Source organism: Dermacentor albipictus, chromosome 3 (genome assembly GCF_038994185.2).
Source record: "Dermacentor albipictus isolate Rhodes 1998 colony chromosome 3, USDA_Dalb.pri_finalv2, whole genome shotgun sequence".
NCBI classification, from domain to species: Eukaryota; Metazoa; Arthropoda; class Arachnida; order Ixodida; family Ixodidae; genus Dermacentor; species Dermacentor albipictus.
In genome coordinates, this window is record NC_091823.1 from 15,595,467 (window position 1) to 15,611,976 (window position 16,510).

Consider the following 16,510-nt stretch of genomic DNA (forward strand, 5'->3'; position numbering starts at 1 on the left):
TCGCGGGCGCACCAACGCAAGTAAAACTATAAAATTTTTACTGCACAGACTTTCTGCGATAAAAACTGGACTTCCGCCATCGCCCACGCAACGAACGCGCGCTCGCTAGCAGACGACACACCTGTCAACAACAGCAAAATTGAACACGTCATGTTGTATAAACCACGCGTCAAATATGTATACGTAGCAGAAAGGTGTCAATATAAACTTGCAGTTGAAATAAAGCACCAATATACGAACGTAGGCGCGCAATCGGTCTCAGCGCCCGCAGCGAAATTACGTTAAATCTGCCGTGAAGCGCATCCCGGCCCCAATCCGGTTCGCTCGCAGCGCCCTCGCAAAATTTTTCCACACGCGGCGTCTCAGCGGAGGAGCGCCGTTCGGTCCACTCGACCGTTGTCTAGTACACTCTAGTTTGCCTTTAGTTGGTCTGTAGTCTGCTTCGAGAGTAGCCAGCCAGGTTCCGGTCTTTTCATCTTCGCCACAGTAGAGATGGCCGTCGGTAAAAATAAGGGCCTGTCTAAAGGCGGCAAGAAGGGTGTGAAGAAGAAGATGTAAGTGAAAATATCATCTCTGTTGAATTAATAGGTTATTCCGTGTACCGCCTACATAAAGCAGTGCTCGGAATAGGTGACAGTTCAAGTGGATTCAACTCGATGCTGTTGCGGTGTGGCTGGTACCCGGTGCATGTTACCGCCATGGTCAGCTCAAAACTTGTTGAGATGTAGCACTTGAATTCTGTATTTCATGTTTGCAGTGTTGACCCGTTCACGCGCAAAGATTGGTACGATGTCAAGGCGCCGGCCATGTACGCCGTCAGGAACATCGGCAAAACTTTTGTCAACCGCACGCAAGGCACAAGTGAGTGAAACCATGCCATCTTGTTGCTACTTCTCTTTGTAATCATGATCGGTGTGTGATACATTGGATACTTGCACACGAACCCTCTGGCTCGAGGCCTTTTCCTCTTGCTGGTTCTAAGATTGTGCTACATAAATTCCTGCTCACCACAGGCATGTAGCATCTTGGTGCCTGCCTTCCAAAATAGCTGGAACACGAATTGCTGCTACAAGTTATAATTCAAGCTATATAAAAGCTTGAATGTGCTCTTGTTGATTGGAAATTGAACCTAACTGTTCTAACCCACGTAGTTTCTGAAGCGCATGCTGGAATTTTCTTATTGTAGAGATTGCGTCTGAAGGGCTGAAGGGACGTGTATTCGAAGTCTCGCAAGCCGATTTGACAAACGGAGAGGATGCTTTCCGGAAATTCCGCCTCATCGCCGAGGAAGTGCAGGGGCGCAATGTGTTGACCAACTTCCATGGAATGGACCTGACCACTGACAAGCTTCGTTCCATGGTCAAGAAATGGCAGGTGTGTACGATCTGTGTGCCATGTGCACTGTGGAAATCAGAGGAATAGGCTTCTCTTATCAGATTTATTTAGAATAACTTCAATCTCTTGTCTTGTCCAGAGTGATAAATTCATTGAAACAAAAATTGTTTTTCGTGATCAGTTGCTCCTAGCACGCGTAGACAACTCGTGACCAGTTTCCATCAAACTAGTGCAGCTATCGGGAGCTATGAGGTCCATTCGATTTACCTGCACCATTGTGAAACAGAATATAGTGGTTCACAAGAAGTTCAAAAATTGTGCAGCTTTATTTCTGCGGTGTAGGTCTTATGTTTTGTCAGACTAATGTGCACAGGGTGCATAAGTTTGAGAGGTCCTGAACTGCTGGTGTGATCGCCTTCTGAGGTATATAATTACACCCGCGCTTGCGTAGACACAGCAGGCGCATGTAAGTGGGGTTTCAATAGTGTTTGTGGTCAGGCAGCTACGTCTGCTGCACTGCTGCTTTGCACCTGTACGCCTGCACCAAGTTGGCACCGACAGTAGAGAAGGTGCAGCAAAATCACGAACCAGCCCTGCACCTCTCCTGCAACTTTTAAAGTAGAACGGCGTGGTTCAGAGGGTGCCATTGCTGTACCCCTGAAACGAATGGCAGGGTGTGACACCTTGTGAACTGGTTCAGATGGTGCAGGGGAATCGAACGTACCTATGGTGTCTAGAAGACATTTCACATCCTTCATGGTTTCAAGAATGTGTGCGTTGAGTGTACTGCCAAGTGGGCAAGTCGTTATAGGTTGCTTGCTCTGAGGTACATTGCTGTGCTAAATATTTCACATTCATGCTCCAACTCTCTAGTAGAGCTTTTGTACGTGTAGATTGAGTTGTGCCACAAAGGGCAGCATGCTTCATGCATGGCCTATAATTCATAACAATGTAGCAGACATTGTGGACCAGGATTTGGTGTTCATTTGGACGTCCTCACCCTCTATGTGCCTAGCAGGCAAACATTGCAGTTTATGTAGTGGCTGAACAAATAAAACCTCTTTCACTGTGTCTGTGCTGGCCATCCTCAATGGGAAAAGATAGGCATAGCATGGTGCTTTCTACTATGTCGTCTCTACCTGCATGCATCTGTATCACTTCATAAGGGCCTCTGGGAGGCATGACCTGACTTGTTTCAGCCACGGATGGCTAAAGGATACAGGTCACACAGGTGCAGGAAATGACATTAACTTTCTAATGCCTCAAGTTTTAACATCATTTGTGTGATGCCACACGGACAAACCTAGCGTCATTTGTCTTGATGTCATTCATTATTTAATGTGTTGTGTGCTCGTCGATACAGCCTGGACAGTGCAGTATAATTGAAGTATTTGAAACATTGCTCTTGTAAAAAGTGATTACTTGGGTTGGCACTACAACGGCTTCAACATGGCAGGCGTCATTTTGCTTCTGGGCTTTTGACTTGCGATGGCTGAAGTTGCTATGCTCTATTGCAACGTTGTAAGAGACAGCAACAAGCTTAAAAGGGAGTGACAACCTTTTTTTATGGTACCTGCTCTTAGAGCAACGGAAAGCTTATTGGTCTGAGTGTCAATCTTAGTGCTAATGCGGAAAATGCTGTGAAACATTTTTTATCAGAAGTTTTCTATCTGGATTGAGTATATAGTGCACGATAGCCATTATACACCGACATTGGTGGGAAACAGAGCGCGGCTTTAGCTGTACGAAATTAATATTTTGTTTATCGAGCCCATGTTCTTTCAGCTCATGTTTTATAAAGCATTGAATTATTTTTACAATAATGGGTGGTGTTTGAAACTAAGCCCCTGTGACGGCTCTTCCATGTAAAACTGATCTAAAAGGCCATGCTTTTGCTGGGTACATGTGCCGGGTTTTTTAGGCAAGCCAAGTTAAGTGGTAGGATGTTCTAGTAGTGCTGTGTATTAGTGCAGTGCTGAAACCCATGGCATAATTTGTCTATAGCATTTTGATCTCGAGACCACAGAACTCGGTGTATGAACTTGTAGTAAACTCTCGCACATGCAAGAGCCCTCATGTGCGCCGCGATGCATCGAACAGCTCTGCCGCTCCACTCGTGCAACGAAGGCAGCGTCACTCATTAGCGCACACATTCTTTACTTAGCAATACACATACAAACTGCAGTTTTATGCACTAAGTATGCTGTACTTAACAGCCAAATTATGTACAGTAATCTCATGCTACATCCGAAGTGCCAAGATGTAATTGCCAGGTCGCGCCACTTACTAGTTGCTGAAGCTTTCACTGCCAATTCAAAATAATTCGTACTTAAATTTTGAACAGCATGTTGAATTCTATAACTATAAATCATGATCATTTCATTTCTATCAATGTCTCGCAACACATTCTGGCCAGTTGTCACCTTCTAAGCTACAGCATGCTTAGTTTTACATCACTATTCACGAGGGCATATAAACTTCTAGGTCAATATTTATTTTTAACCCTTTGAGGGTACTTTTTTTCACCAAATATGACTCCCTATGGTCGTTTTTTTTATTTCCTTTTCTTTCTCTTTTTAAATCGGACTGTGTACTTCGAAAAGATTTACTGCAATTTTTTTAGTGACCATGAAGTGACATATTTCTGTAGGTAGACATGCATTGTTTGTTCATGAATACAGATCGGCTTCCATAAGTACTTATAAGAATAAAAAATCAGATACTGAAATATTTTGATTCAGCACTTGCGTAGTAGTCCACATCTGAGGAATTGCCGCTCATAGGGTAATCAAACTGTGTATGTGAGTACCCGCAACAAAACTCGATGGCTTTGTGCCCATCAGAAAAACCAAACGAGTCGGAAGCTTGCAGTAATTCTTTATATTGTCACCAACTAGGGGCAATCAGTTTTCATGAGCCGAGTCCCGAGAAAAGAAATGCAGGCATAGCAGCATCGTATATAACGGCATCGTTTGTATATATCAGGACCTGCCTGTGAACCCCTGTGAGCAATAGACGAGCGACCATCTAGCAGTGACTTCGAAAGATTATAAACCAGGTACACATCAGTATCTGTGAGCGCAACAAACAGTCCGTGAGGTGAAACAGAAACGAGACACCCTCACAAGCGCTGATGCACAGGTGTTTGCTGAAACATCAGCGTAAAGAAGCTGTGGAATGAAAATAAAGGCTGTGAAACAAAAACAAAAAATCCTTGTACTGTAAAACCTCGTTAAACCGTACCCGCTTAAACAGTAGTTTAATTTGAAAAGTATTAGTCAAATCCCCGACTCGGCAGCCATTGAACATTATGCGTTTTCTGTCTGCATAAACCATACCAACTTATTGCATACGTATTGGTGTAGCGTTTCCACTTTTCGTCACGCAATCATGTCAGTGCGTCGTCCCCATTTTACGGCCCGTCTGAACAGCAAGCCTCAGAGATCGGAACAATGGCCTCCAAGCACCCTGTGCGTTTGCACGTGAAGCCACATCATCATCATTTTGGCGGCGTGCAAGCAAGAGGTTTTGCGTGGCACCACAAACGAAAAGGTGCAGGTGGTGCCAGTTATAAGGTCTATTCGATTCAGCCAAGTTTCTCTGCACCCATTCACAATGTACTGCACCTAGGCCTTCGATTCCCCGAGGTGCAGTGGTACACCCTGCACCCACGTGCTCGATTGCACGGGGTGCGAGACAAGGTGCTGCTGCGATGCAGTGCAGGCTGACACACCATAACTAGCGCCACGTGCACTTCGTGTATGGTGCCGTGCACATTTTTCTGAGTCGGACAAACCTATGGTGTGCCAGGCTGCACCCACTCACTGCAAGGCGCAAGGGTGCACCGTTAATAAGTGCAAAAAAACTTGGCCGAAACGAATACAGTCGCCGACCGTTTATTCGGACCTCACGGGGACTGCGGAAATGTCAGAACAAACTGGTGTCCGAAAGAGCAGATTAAGAAAAAAAAAAGAAATCCTTTATTTCCACGCACTTATTCAGGCTCGGCGGTAGGCTTGAAGAAATTGTGAATGCGGCGGTCTAGCACGACGACAGCGGCCTCAAACTTACTGAAGCTGTGTGCCAGGTTCTCAGCCAGCCCCCCTCCTCTCGGCAAACACTCGCACGGCAGATTCCTCGTTGGTGTTACGTATTCTCCGTGCACGCGTGCAGTAGTGCTGCATAAGTCCCGGGGCGCCTTTTTCATTACCGGGTGCCGGAGTTCGGTAAACTTTTCATTTGGAATAGTTACGTTATCGCGCCCCTGTTCTCCTTGCGACGATCGCATTCATGAGGCTGACGTAACGCGCAGCTTCTGCCACTGTCGGGCCTGAATAGCCCGTGCTGTCGCTTTCCGTGTCGTCCTCATCACTGTCGCTAGTTGACACTTCGGCAACAACAGCGGCAACGATGGTGAAAAGTCGAACCTCGTAGCCGACATTCTTCGTGGTCGCAGCAGCGCTGCCGAGCAACTTCGCATTCCAAATGCCACACACTGTAGTCAACAGCAGATCCATGTCGCGGGCCAGCGCTGACTTCGTGTCACGTTCGGTAGCACGGACGATGTCTAATTTTTCTTCTATGCTGAGCACCCGGCGTCTTTTTTATCCTAGCTTCGGCATGACGCGAGTCCTCGCTTGCACGACGCCACAACGCTCTCTGGCACAGTGTCCATGTGGCGTCGAAATGATGTTGATGTTGATGCGGCTTCACGTGCAAACGCACAGGGCGCTTGGAGGCCGTTGTACCGATCTTTGAGGCTTGTTGTTCTGCCGGGCCACCCGATGGAGACGACGCACTGCTGTGTTTACTCGACGAAAAGTGGAAACGCTACGTTTTAACCGATGCGTACGCAATAAGCTGCTACGGTTTATGCGGATACAAAATACATTATGTTCAATGGCCGCTGAGTCGGGGAATTGACTTTACTACTTTTAAACCGAAACTGTTGTTTAAGCGGGTACGGTTTAACAAGGTTTTACTGTAGAGCCTATTCCCAACCCTTCCTTTTCCTCGTGGGAGGCCGCTCTTCGGGCCACTTGCTCGGATGACCAGCTCTGGCTGGTGGACCGTGCTTGCCTAGAGATGTCGGCCAGGGGGCTCCCGGAAGTCTAGGAGCCCAACCACATTCAAATAGATCCAATAAAGTTTTATTCATCCTTCCATCCTACCTGGGCGCGCGTGACGCCGTGCTTGTTAGCCCTTTCAGGATCAATGACGTAAATATAGGGCGCTGCGAACAAGTCCAAAATGATCGATGCTGTATATTTAAGGCAACGTCTGTACGTTTAAAAAGCGCGCCAATTTCCAAATTTTTTTCTTTCCTGCCATGTGCTGCCACTATGTGGGAATGCAGGGAATTTTTTCCTTGCGCCTCCCTCATTGTTTTCGTTGCATGGTTTGTTTTAGAACTAGTTTGCTCTGGCGCGTCTACATACTACCGCTCGTGCATTGGTGCGCGGGCAGGCAGCGGTTTGGGTTTGAATCCGCAGGCGGTTTCGGCTTCTTGCGCTTGCAAAACTAATGGCCATCTCGTTACTAATCACTCAAGGGGCAACCTCCTGTTTCTCGCTCGTTTAGTGCTCACGGGGATGATCATAGGAAGGGTGCCGCCATGCATGCGTTTCCTTTGGGGCGTGGGGAGTCTCGAAATCTAATTGCCTCTGGTTGGTGATAAGATGAAGATTAACGGAAGGTTGTCACATGCTTTGCTTTTTTGACGGGCACACAACCACACAGTTTTCTTGAGTGCACTCGCCTACGCAGTTCAGTTACGCTATGGACATAAATATTAGTGTGAGAGCAGGAACATTTGAGACTTGAGAAATATTCTCGTGTGCACATTTTCTAAGCCATGAATGTGTATAGCCATGCATCAAATTCGAAATTCTTATAAGCTAATTTCCTTTTTGTTGTTGTTATTCATAAATAAAGAGTAGATGTATACCAACACAGAATATTTTTCTCACATTACGGTCACCCTAGAAAAATTACGGTAACTTTTGTTGAAATAGGTCCCTCAGAAGAATTCGAATCTGCAATAAAAACATCTACCCAGAGAAGGTTAATTTAGTTAGTAAGCAAATGTTTATAACCTTATATTGCTGATAAAACTACTATTCTTACTTTGCATAGCTGTCTACTAATTTTCTAACGCAGTCGATGCTTCGCCTCTTGGGTGGAACTGACCCCCCCCCCTCTCTCTCTCCATCTCTTTTACTTTTTTACTTTAAATGTTTGTCACTCACTTTTGGCAATAACATTGTTACACATTGCAACCAGTTTCAGAAGTGAGGCGGTTTATGGTATTACGGACTTAGGATAAAACGAACATTTTTTGTTGGATTATCGGGGTCAGTTGTAACAAGAGTACACCGTTTTTGGTGTTCAAGGGTCCCCCCTTTTTTTTTGCAGACAAATATAATTCATTATATCCATTGGCACAGCAATTTTACATTGTTAAAACGAAGTTTTAAATCTAAATCTCTATGAGGACTTCAAGGGGAATTTCTTACTTTGCTATATCCGTTATTTCATTGCATCCCATTTCATTATAACTAGGTTTGACTGTATAAAAGATAACATTTGCACACAAACCCTCTGGCTCGAGGCCTTTTCCTCTTGCTGGTTCTAAGATTGTGCTACATCAATTCCTGCTCACCACAGGCATGCAACACTTAGTGGCTCGCCTTCCATAATAGCTGGAACAGAAATTGTACAAGTCATTTAACTACAGTATTTACTCGCATAATGATCGCGCTTTTTTGTCAAGAGAAATTGATGCAAATTCATGGGTGTGATCATCATGTGGGTTAAATTTCCCACGAAAAGAAAATTTTTGTCATCACGCGTTTGCTGCGGGATGACAACAGGTCAACAAACAGGCGGCTGCAGCTGTAGCAGTGCGGGACACCAAAACAAAAAATGGCTGCCAGCGGAGCAAGCCAAATGTGCTGAACGCGGATTTTTTTTTTTTTTTTTCTTCTCGTGAGTGCATTACAGGCATTGAAACAGTTTCGTCCGCATCAGTAATGAGTAATATTGTTAATATCGGCAAGTTTGTGGCAATGATGTAGCCATGTCCACTTTGAGGGGACAGAAACAGAGATGGGCATGCTTAGCCACCAGTGATAGAAACACATGGCGGGGCATGCTGCGGAAACTGTGGCATTGGTCTTAAGGTGGGAGGGACAAGGCATGTGAAACAGCAGCTGCACTTCACGAAAAAAGTAGCGTTTTTGCAATAAATTCGGTTGAAATTCTGCAGGCATCGACAAAATAAAGGTATCTTGCGGCTAAAATATTGATTCAAGAGTCCAGAAACATTGTGTAGTTGCGGAACAATAGCTGCAGATTTCAAAAATTCCATTTTCCGAAAGTCGACTTTCGCGAATTTTTCGTCCCAAAGAGTCGTGCCCTCCCTTAACTACTGTCCTGATATGGCATGTTTCCGCTAAGGGTGGGCGAATATCTTAGCTGTGTTACAAGTGTCGGCGTGTGAATAGGCTGCACTTCTAACGTATCAGTGTAAACGTGACTAGTATCGTTGCCGCTCGCGATTTGTTGCGTGCCCACGAGTGCAGACGAGAAGAATTGAAAGGCGCCTTTTTTGTTGTTGACCACAACCATTATAAAGCCTACACATGAAAAAGGCAAGTTTGGTTGTACCTCTTTTTGTCGCGGAAGTGCGGAAAGCGATGAAAGTAATGAAATGAGGCATTTACTTAAAATGTTTGGGGCGTGCAGACCGCTTAGTATGTCTCGAGTCATTCGCATAGCATTCAACAGATGGTAAGCACGATCATCATTAGCTAGACTTGGCAGACGACATATCGCTGCGGCAAGTTCGGGGTGCGATCATTACACGGGAAAGAAAAAAAATCACAGCAAAATTCAAGGGTGCGATCATTTATGCAAGTAAATACAGTATGTCTCCAGTTGCTTATATGCTCCCATGCATTTTACATCAGCCATTGATCCTCCCACATGCTTTCATAGACCACACTCTGACACCGAACCATGCTAAGCTCAAGCTTTTTATTGCATATTTTAGCACTAGTTCTTGTCATAACAGCAGCATTGTGCTTGGTCAGTATGTGGAAGAGAGACCACAATTAGGTGCCAGTAGCAAGGGATGTCCCAGCTCTTGGCACTAGGTAATCGATGCAGGAAGAACAATTTGCTATAGCATTTGTAGAAAGCAAACTGACCCTGTGCATTGCACATGTCTGTCACCATTAGGCACATTGGGATAAAACATTTGTTGTGAAAGCATTCTACTTCAGCTACTGCTGCATTGTCAAAACTGCCATTACAGAATGTACGTTTACACTGGTTTTTCTTCCTGCAGACTTTGATTGAGGCCACAGTTGACGTGCGGACGACTGATGGCTACCTCCTGCGCATGTTCTGCATTGGTTTCACAAAGAAGTGTGCCAACCAGCTGAAGAAGACATGCTATGCACAGCACAACCAGGTTAATAGTGCCTTTCTATCTCTATCCTGATTAGATTACCATTGTTTACCTTGTGCTTTTTGATGTCTCAAACTACCTGCCGCAGTGGCTTTGTGGCCATGGTAAAAATAAAAAGCCTGAACTGGACAAAAAGACCCCGCTATATCATGCCTCGTAATCAGGTGATTGTTTTCGCACATAAAAACACAATCTTTATGTGAAAGTTTCCGTGTGGTCGAAAGCAGCAATTGATTTCCTAACATAACAAAAGTTCAAGGTTTTATTTCCGACTAGGCCAATGAACTAGGTCGAGCTAAGGCCCTGCCTCAAAGAGGTTGACAGGTGCTTAATGCATTTGCAATGTCTCATCCAGGTACGCCTCATCAGGAAAAAAATGACTGAGATGATGATACAGGAGGTGTCTTCCACCAGTCTCAAGGAGGTCGTCAACAAGCTGTAAGTTCTTTTTTCGTCTAACTTTCATGATACGCTGGGCCAAGACTTCAGTTGTCTTGATCACAAAATTCACCTTTGCCGTATCATTTGAAATTGACTGATCAGAATGTATGCATCTTGCCCCAGTGGTGGCCCCAATGGCATAGGTCTTCGTTCTGAATGCTTCGTATGCCATCTCTAGCAAAAATGCCCATTTTCAGATTGCCCTCTGCAGAATTTCGAGTGAACATGACAGGTCGCTCTAGGCCCAGTTAGTCAGTGGTTCCTGATTATGAGAAGGAAATTTACAGAAGGCTAAGGACTGACATCAGGTCATGACTGCCAGCTTACTACTATCGTCAAAAAGAATGTTGCACTATGAAAAAAGTTATAGCCATAACATTAACAAGAAGACAGCAGTGTGAATTAGCGAGCGAAAAAGAGTAGTCAGTTTTCTACTTTCCATTAACCGCACATAGTTAGTCCGACCTTGATTTGATTTGCAGTGCAGAAAGAACATGGTATATCAAAAGCAGTGGGCAACACAGACAAGTTTTGGCCAATACAGTCGCCAACCGTTTATTCGGACCTCACGGAAACTGCGGAAATGTCCGAATAAACAGGTGTCCGAAAAAGCAGATTAAGAAAAAAAAAATTGTTTATTTCCACGCACTTATTCGGGCTCGGCACTAGGCTTGAAGAAATTGTGAATGCGCCGTTGCACGCTGTTTCGTTTACGCACAATCAGATAAGCCTGAATGTCGGAGAAGGTCGTACGGTCATTATAGGTGGCTGAAAGCACAGTCACTGCTTGTACACGCTCCGCATGCAACGGCAGCATAGCACATGGGGCGTCATCTTTCGACTCTGAGTCATCGTCCGGCGGTGCAGCAGAAACCTGACGAATGATCTCGCCGTCGAGTTCTGGACATGTCAGTACAGCAGTGTCGGCACCTGTGAAACTGTCAAATGAGACGGTGTCTGGAATCGCAATGCTCGGCAGAACATTTTCGGTGTCAGTAGGGAGCACATCAGAAGGCGATAAATCCTAGGCCTCCCGGCACCCGCTTGCCGGCATTCCCCAGCGCAGTCTGCACAGGCACTGTCGGCACCATTGGACACTCTAAGCTATGTTTCCGCAACCTCTGCAATCACTGCAACCTCGACACAGCACACAAAGCAAACATCACCACGCCGACACCAGTCGCACAAACGTCGCCTACTCGCAACATCGTGCATGAAGAAACAAACCAATCAGCTGCTGGATTGTCTTGACATGGCTTACTAAGCTGAGACCATAACTGCTGTAGCAATGGCTGTGGCCACAAACCAGGCAGCAAGAAGGCTCCGTTCAAAACAAAAATGGCATTCAGCTAGTTAAACCATACACCGGTCAGAGTTGGTGCATGGTGCTCTCGATTGAGTTGGCTCAAGGAGTGTCCGAAAAATCCGACGAGAGGTTGCAAGGTGTCCGAACTTTCGGCAGTTGTTATACGTTATGGTCTATGGCGAGAATGGCGGTGCCGCGAAGCAGACTGAATAATCGATCATGTCCAAATTTTTGGAGTCCGAAAAATCGGTCGCCGACTGAATAGTGATACAGAGCTGAGCGATGGTGATGCACATAAAGAGTAATTTGCATTCCTGAAAGGGTACTTTGCAGGTATCATTTTCTGATTGCAAGAAGAGCAATCATTCTACATTTCTCTTGTACATTAGAGTGCAAGTTACATTTCGGCTCATTGCTTTTTACTTTGAGATCATAAGAACTGTGTGTGTGTTAGAATTGGGTGAATACCACCAAACAAAACAGCGGTGGCTGGACATATTTATCTGGCCTGTTTAATTGAATGCACCAGTAAACTCGATGAATCCAATTGTCCCTTCAAGATTAAACTAATGGAAGTCGACTGTATCTTCCAGCGCATTAGTTTTTGAATGTGAAGTACAGTTAACCCTCTTAACGGGAACTCTGATGTCTTGAAATATTGGTTAAGTCGAAATTTTCAACCCTTGTGTTTTTCGCCTCTTATCGAAAGGGTTTTGCACCGTACTTCTGTTATCTCAATATCACGCTGTCAGTGACGCATCAGTATGGTCACAGCTTATTGTGATGTTGGGCAAGATGACTGGCAAGCAGGTGCGATAAGCCGAAGTGCTGTGCCCAAAAGAAACCAGCATGTGAGCCCATGGCAATAAAGCGAGATTGCAGCTTGATCAGGATGCTTGAAATCATCATGCTCGAGCGACAGTGAGGCGTAGATGCCATGTCACTCACAAGGCGTCTATTGTAGCATGACAATTGCACTCTTCTGTACTTTGTTTTTGATGTTAAATTGTCCAGAATTCTTTGTGATACGGAAAGCAGCGTCAACTTTATGGATGTCTGAAAATGGTTGCATGAATGACTGGATTCAAGCATCGTATATACCCGCGTAATGAATGCACTTTTCTTTTTCCAGTGTACCGAAGAAAAGTTGGGGTAGGGGGTGCCTACATCATGGGGGTAAATTTCGTAGAGACATTTCCTAAACAGCAAAAATTGAAAAGCAAGACGGTAGTTATTGAAAACATGCATAAGATAACTTATCGTTGCAGTAAAAATACATGTATACCATTTGCAAACTGTAACTTCACTCTGCATCGGAACCACCTGCCCTGCTGCTCACGTCGCTGGCATGCTTCATCCACTTTGTGGTTACACATTAGAATAAAGAACCAAAGCGTCAGCGATGCGAATTCTGCACAACCTAGGCCAGTCACGTGCGGCGAAACTGAATGCGCACTCCGAACAGTGATCTGTTTTTCCGCGACTAATCTGGCATTGTGTTTATTACGCAATTAAATGTGGTATATCATTAGGATCAGTCTCGACTTTGTGCCAAGCATGCAGTCTTGGCCCAGTGCCAGTTGCGCTGTTGCCCATAGACGCCAACCTCTCCAGTGCTGATGCTCGTGAAAGTGACAAAAAATATTGCCATCAGTATTTCTGAAGGGCTCTATGTGGCCTATGATCAGTCAGAGGGCTTTTGTTTTCATGATTTGGCTTATCTTGAAACTGCATATGTCAGTTTTCTTGCTTCTTATTTTTAAAAGGTTGCAGCTAAGAGGGTTTTACTGTATGTGTATTTGGCTTCACTGCATGCTTTTTCTTTTAACAGTATTCCTGGAAGCATTGGCAAGGACATCGAAAAGAGCTGCCAACACATCTACCCTCTGCATGATGTGCTCATCCGCAAAGTGAAGGTGCTCAAGAAGCCTAAATTTGAATGTAAGTACACAGCCTTATAACTTGTCCTTTTGTTTGCATGTTTGTCCTTTGTTGCTGCCAATTAAGTATCTAGGTGCATGTTTATTCTACTACCGTATATTCTCTTGTAAGGGCCACACATTTTTCTTAAATTTGGGCCCGGATTTCGTGGGTGCAGAAGCAAAAAGTGTACTGCATTGGTACTGGGTAGAGATGCTCCTGCGCTGTTGTGGCTGACAAGGTAAGTGTGCACATGTGCGAGGGGGGGGCTGCACGCCACGCACCAGTAGCTTTTTCTGAAATAATTGGGTCCTAATTTAAAGGCGCAGCCATTACACAAGAATGTTCAGAAATTTAACCAGCACATATATATACCCCCTTCCCCCTTAAAATATTTTCCATTAAAATGTGCAAAGCCTATAGAGAATAAGCAAAATCACTGAAAAGGGGAAACAAATATTTTGCTGAAGACTTTTTTGGAAATAGGTGGGCAATGCCAGGCAGAAAACTGGAAGTTGGCTTTACCCCAAGGCACCTGTGACTTTTATTTTGTTTATAGAGTTTGTAGGCAGCTCTCGTAATATGTGAACCATAAGTGTACGTTTGCTTTACATTATGTGTGTGACACCACTGCAGCCGGAGATCTTGTATTGGTCTATTTCCTCTGATGTGCTATTTGCATGCCAAGCTTCTTCCTTGTCCCGTGTTCCTGCTCTAAACCAACAAATGACGCCTGCTACTTGTCATTCGTTGTTTGCTGAAGACATTTAGCCAGAAACTCCGTACTCAATAGCAAAACTCTGCAAGAAAATATTTTTCTGGTATGTTGTCTGCAGGTAACACTTGTCAATAAAGGGTTAAGTTAAAAGCCTTCCATTATTGTCATGCCTCTTAGCTATTTGTTCAACTGTATGTATGTAACTATGTATTCAACTTTGAGACTTCATTATGAAGGGATACCTCAAGCGAGTCACAGCCATGCCACACATAGTCTTGTTACTAGCTAGTAACAGACTTTGCAAGGATATTTTATATGGTTTTGGTTAATACTTCTGCAAGAAATCTATCTAGAAACAGTGTCAACAGCATTTGTAAGTGCAATCGTCAACCATTTATTCTTACAGCTTCATGGCACTGCCTATGGCCCTAAACTATAAGGATGACCAAAATTTTGAGACACCTTACAGCGTGCAGTTAATAATTCGGACTTCACATTTGTGCAGAAATAGTGTTATTTTGTTTTTAATATGTTGCCGGTGCCTCTTCGAAATGGGAACTAGCAGTAGTCAATGGTCACACCCGAGCCGCTGAGTTGTGAAGGCTGCATGTGCGGTTTGTCATGCAAGAGTACTAGTTACACAAAGTCAGTGTTGCTATTTTAACACGTAAATGAACAGACACAGTACTGGGAGACTTGAAACAGTTAGTGAGTGAAGTGTTCAGTGAGGGTGGCAATTAAATGAGCTAGTGCCGGAATACGTGAAAAAAGGAAATGTGTGGCTATTGTTTCCTCTCTTGTATTAAATATGTGTAGACAATAATGAATTATGTATTACAGCAGACTTACCTATGTGGTGATTTTTGCCCTGAGAAAGCAGGATTTGTGTGGAAAGGACTGTTTGAAGCCAAGCAATGTTTGAGACAAGCCTTGCAAACCCACATATTATCATAGTTTCCTACTGAGGTTTCTAGAAGCAAATGGGGCGCTGCAATTATTCAGCTACCATGGTCAGTACATAGATATGTTTGATCCTCATGCTCATGCCTTCAGACGTTCTAGAGGCCTTGTTTACTATGCGTTATCTGCCTTTGTTGGACAAATTTCATAGCAGAATCATATTTTTGTAAGTGCAGGAGACAATCAGACTTCGCACATGTGGCAATTGTAGCACAATGTTTTGTTGAATATAATCAATTTTACAAAGTTGTGAAGCCGTTTGAAGCCAAAAGGATACAGTTTAGGCAAATTCATGTACTGCCCATTATTTGCATGTTGACCGAATCACTATACTTGCAACTCCTGTAGATATAAGTGCCAGAGTTCCCTATAGCAATATTTGTAGGAAATTATGTGCATACCAGCATTCCCAAGATGCCACAGCACCCATTAGGGAACTTGCTAGGTGGTGGCACCAGTTCTTTCTCTATGCAATTTCGCAAGAAACTGCCCACTACTAGAAAGTAATGCTATGCCGTTTGCTGAGCATCTAGTATATTTTTTACTGTGGAATAATTTGTATTTTGTCCAGTGCGTTGCATTTTCATTGACATTAGCTTGCTTTATTTACAGTGGGCAAGCTCCTGGAACTGCACGGAGAAGGTTCTGGCAAAGGTGGTGCTAGTGCAACTGCATCTGCCGCCAAAGGCGAAGAAGGCGTGAAAGTGGATAGACCAGAGGGCTATGAGCCCCCTGTGCTTGAAACAGTCTGAGCACATTGGAATAAATGACCATGAACACACAGCTTTCAGTCTGTTCGCTTTGAAATTTCAAAGGTAGTCACTGCAAAAATACTAAAAGTTAGCCTTGCCGGTGCAACTCATATGGGCAGTGTATGGCTGCCACACTTTTACTTTTGTAGCCTGCGTCATGAATTTGAATCCCAACTGCAGTATGCAGAAACATACTGAGTATCAGGGGCATGCTATACCCCAGGCAGTCAAACTGAATTGTGTAATTCTTGTACCGTGTCTTAAAGCAGAGGGATAAAACCCTTAAAGGGGCCCTGAATCGCTTTTTATCGAAGTGGAGAAAGGAATTTGAAGTGAAAATAGGCTATTTCAGAAGTAGCTGGCCACAAAAGTATGTGTTTGGCAGAAACTGGATTATTCGTAATCAAACACTGCCTCCGCTGTGCTCCCGTCCCTTCGATGCCCTGCAGTGCGAAGATTGCTGCAATGGGGTGTGCCCGCAACGCTCTGCCTTCTAAGTGTCACCGTTGTACTCAGTTCAAATTTAATTCTGGATGTTAACGTAGACGCCAGGACTTCAGCCTTTGGTGCCTACGAAACATTAAACATTAGCCAAATGCGGTTAT

The 16,510-nt window shown here is 44.4% G+C and overlaps 1 protein-coding gene across 1 annotated transcript; it reads left to right on the forward strand.

Moving 5' to 3' along the window:
- Positions 1 to 393: 393 nt before the first annotated feature.
- RpS3A (ribosomal protein S3A) lies at positions 394 to 15,936 on the forward strand. Its single transcript, XM_065451102.2, has 7 exons — positions 394 to 554; positions 758 to 861; positions 1,187 to 1,374; positions 9,686 to 9,811; positions 10,164 to 10,246; positions 13,387 to 13,496; positions 15,766 to 15,936. The coding sequence occupies exons 1-7, from the start codon at positions 493 to 495 to the stop codon at positions 15,903 to 15,905; spliced, it is 813 nt and encodes a 270-aa protein (XP_065307174.1). The 5' UTR covers positions 394 to 492; the 3' UTR covers positions 15,906 to 15,936.
- Positions 15,937 to 16,510: the final 574 nt, after the last annotated feature.

Excerpts from the sequence above, each read along its gene's own strand:
- RpS3A (XM_065451102.2), top strand. The coding sequence starts at position 493 with ATGGCCGTCGGTAAAAATAAGGGCCTGTCTAAAGGCGGCAAGAAGGGT. Across the intron at positions 9,812-10,163 it reads GCTATGCACAGCACAACCAG|GTACGCCTCATCAGGAAAAA; the intron begins GTTAATAGTGCC and ends TGTCTCATCCAG. Across the intron at positions 13,497-15,765 it reads CAAGAAGCCTAAATTTGAAT|TGGGCAAGCTCCTGGAACTG; the intron begins GTAAGTACACAG and ends CTTTATTTACAG.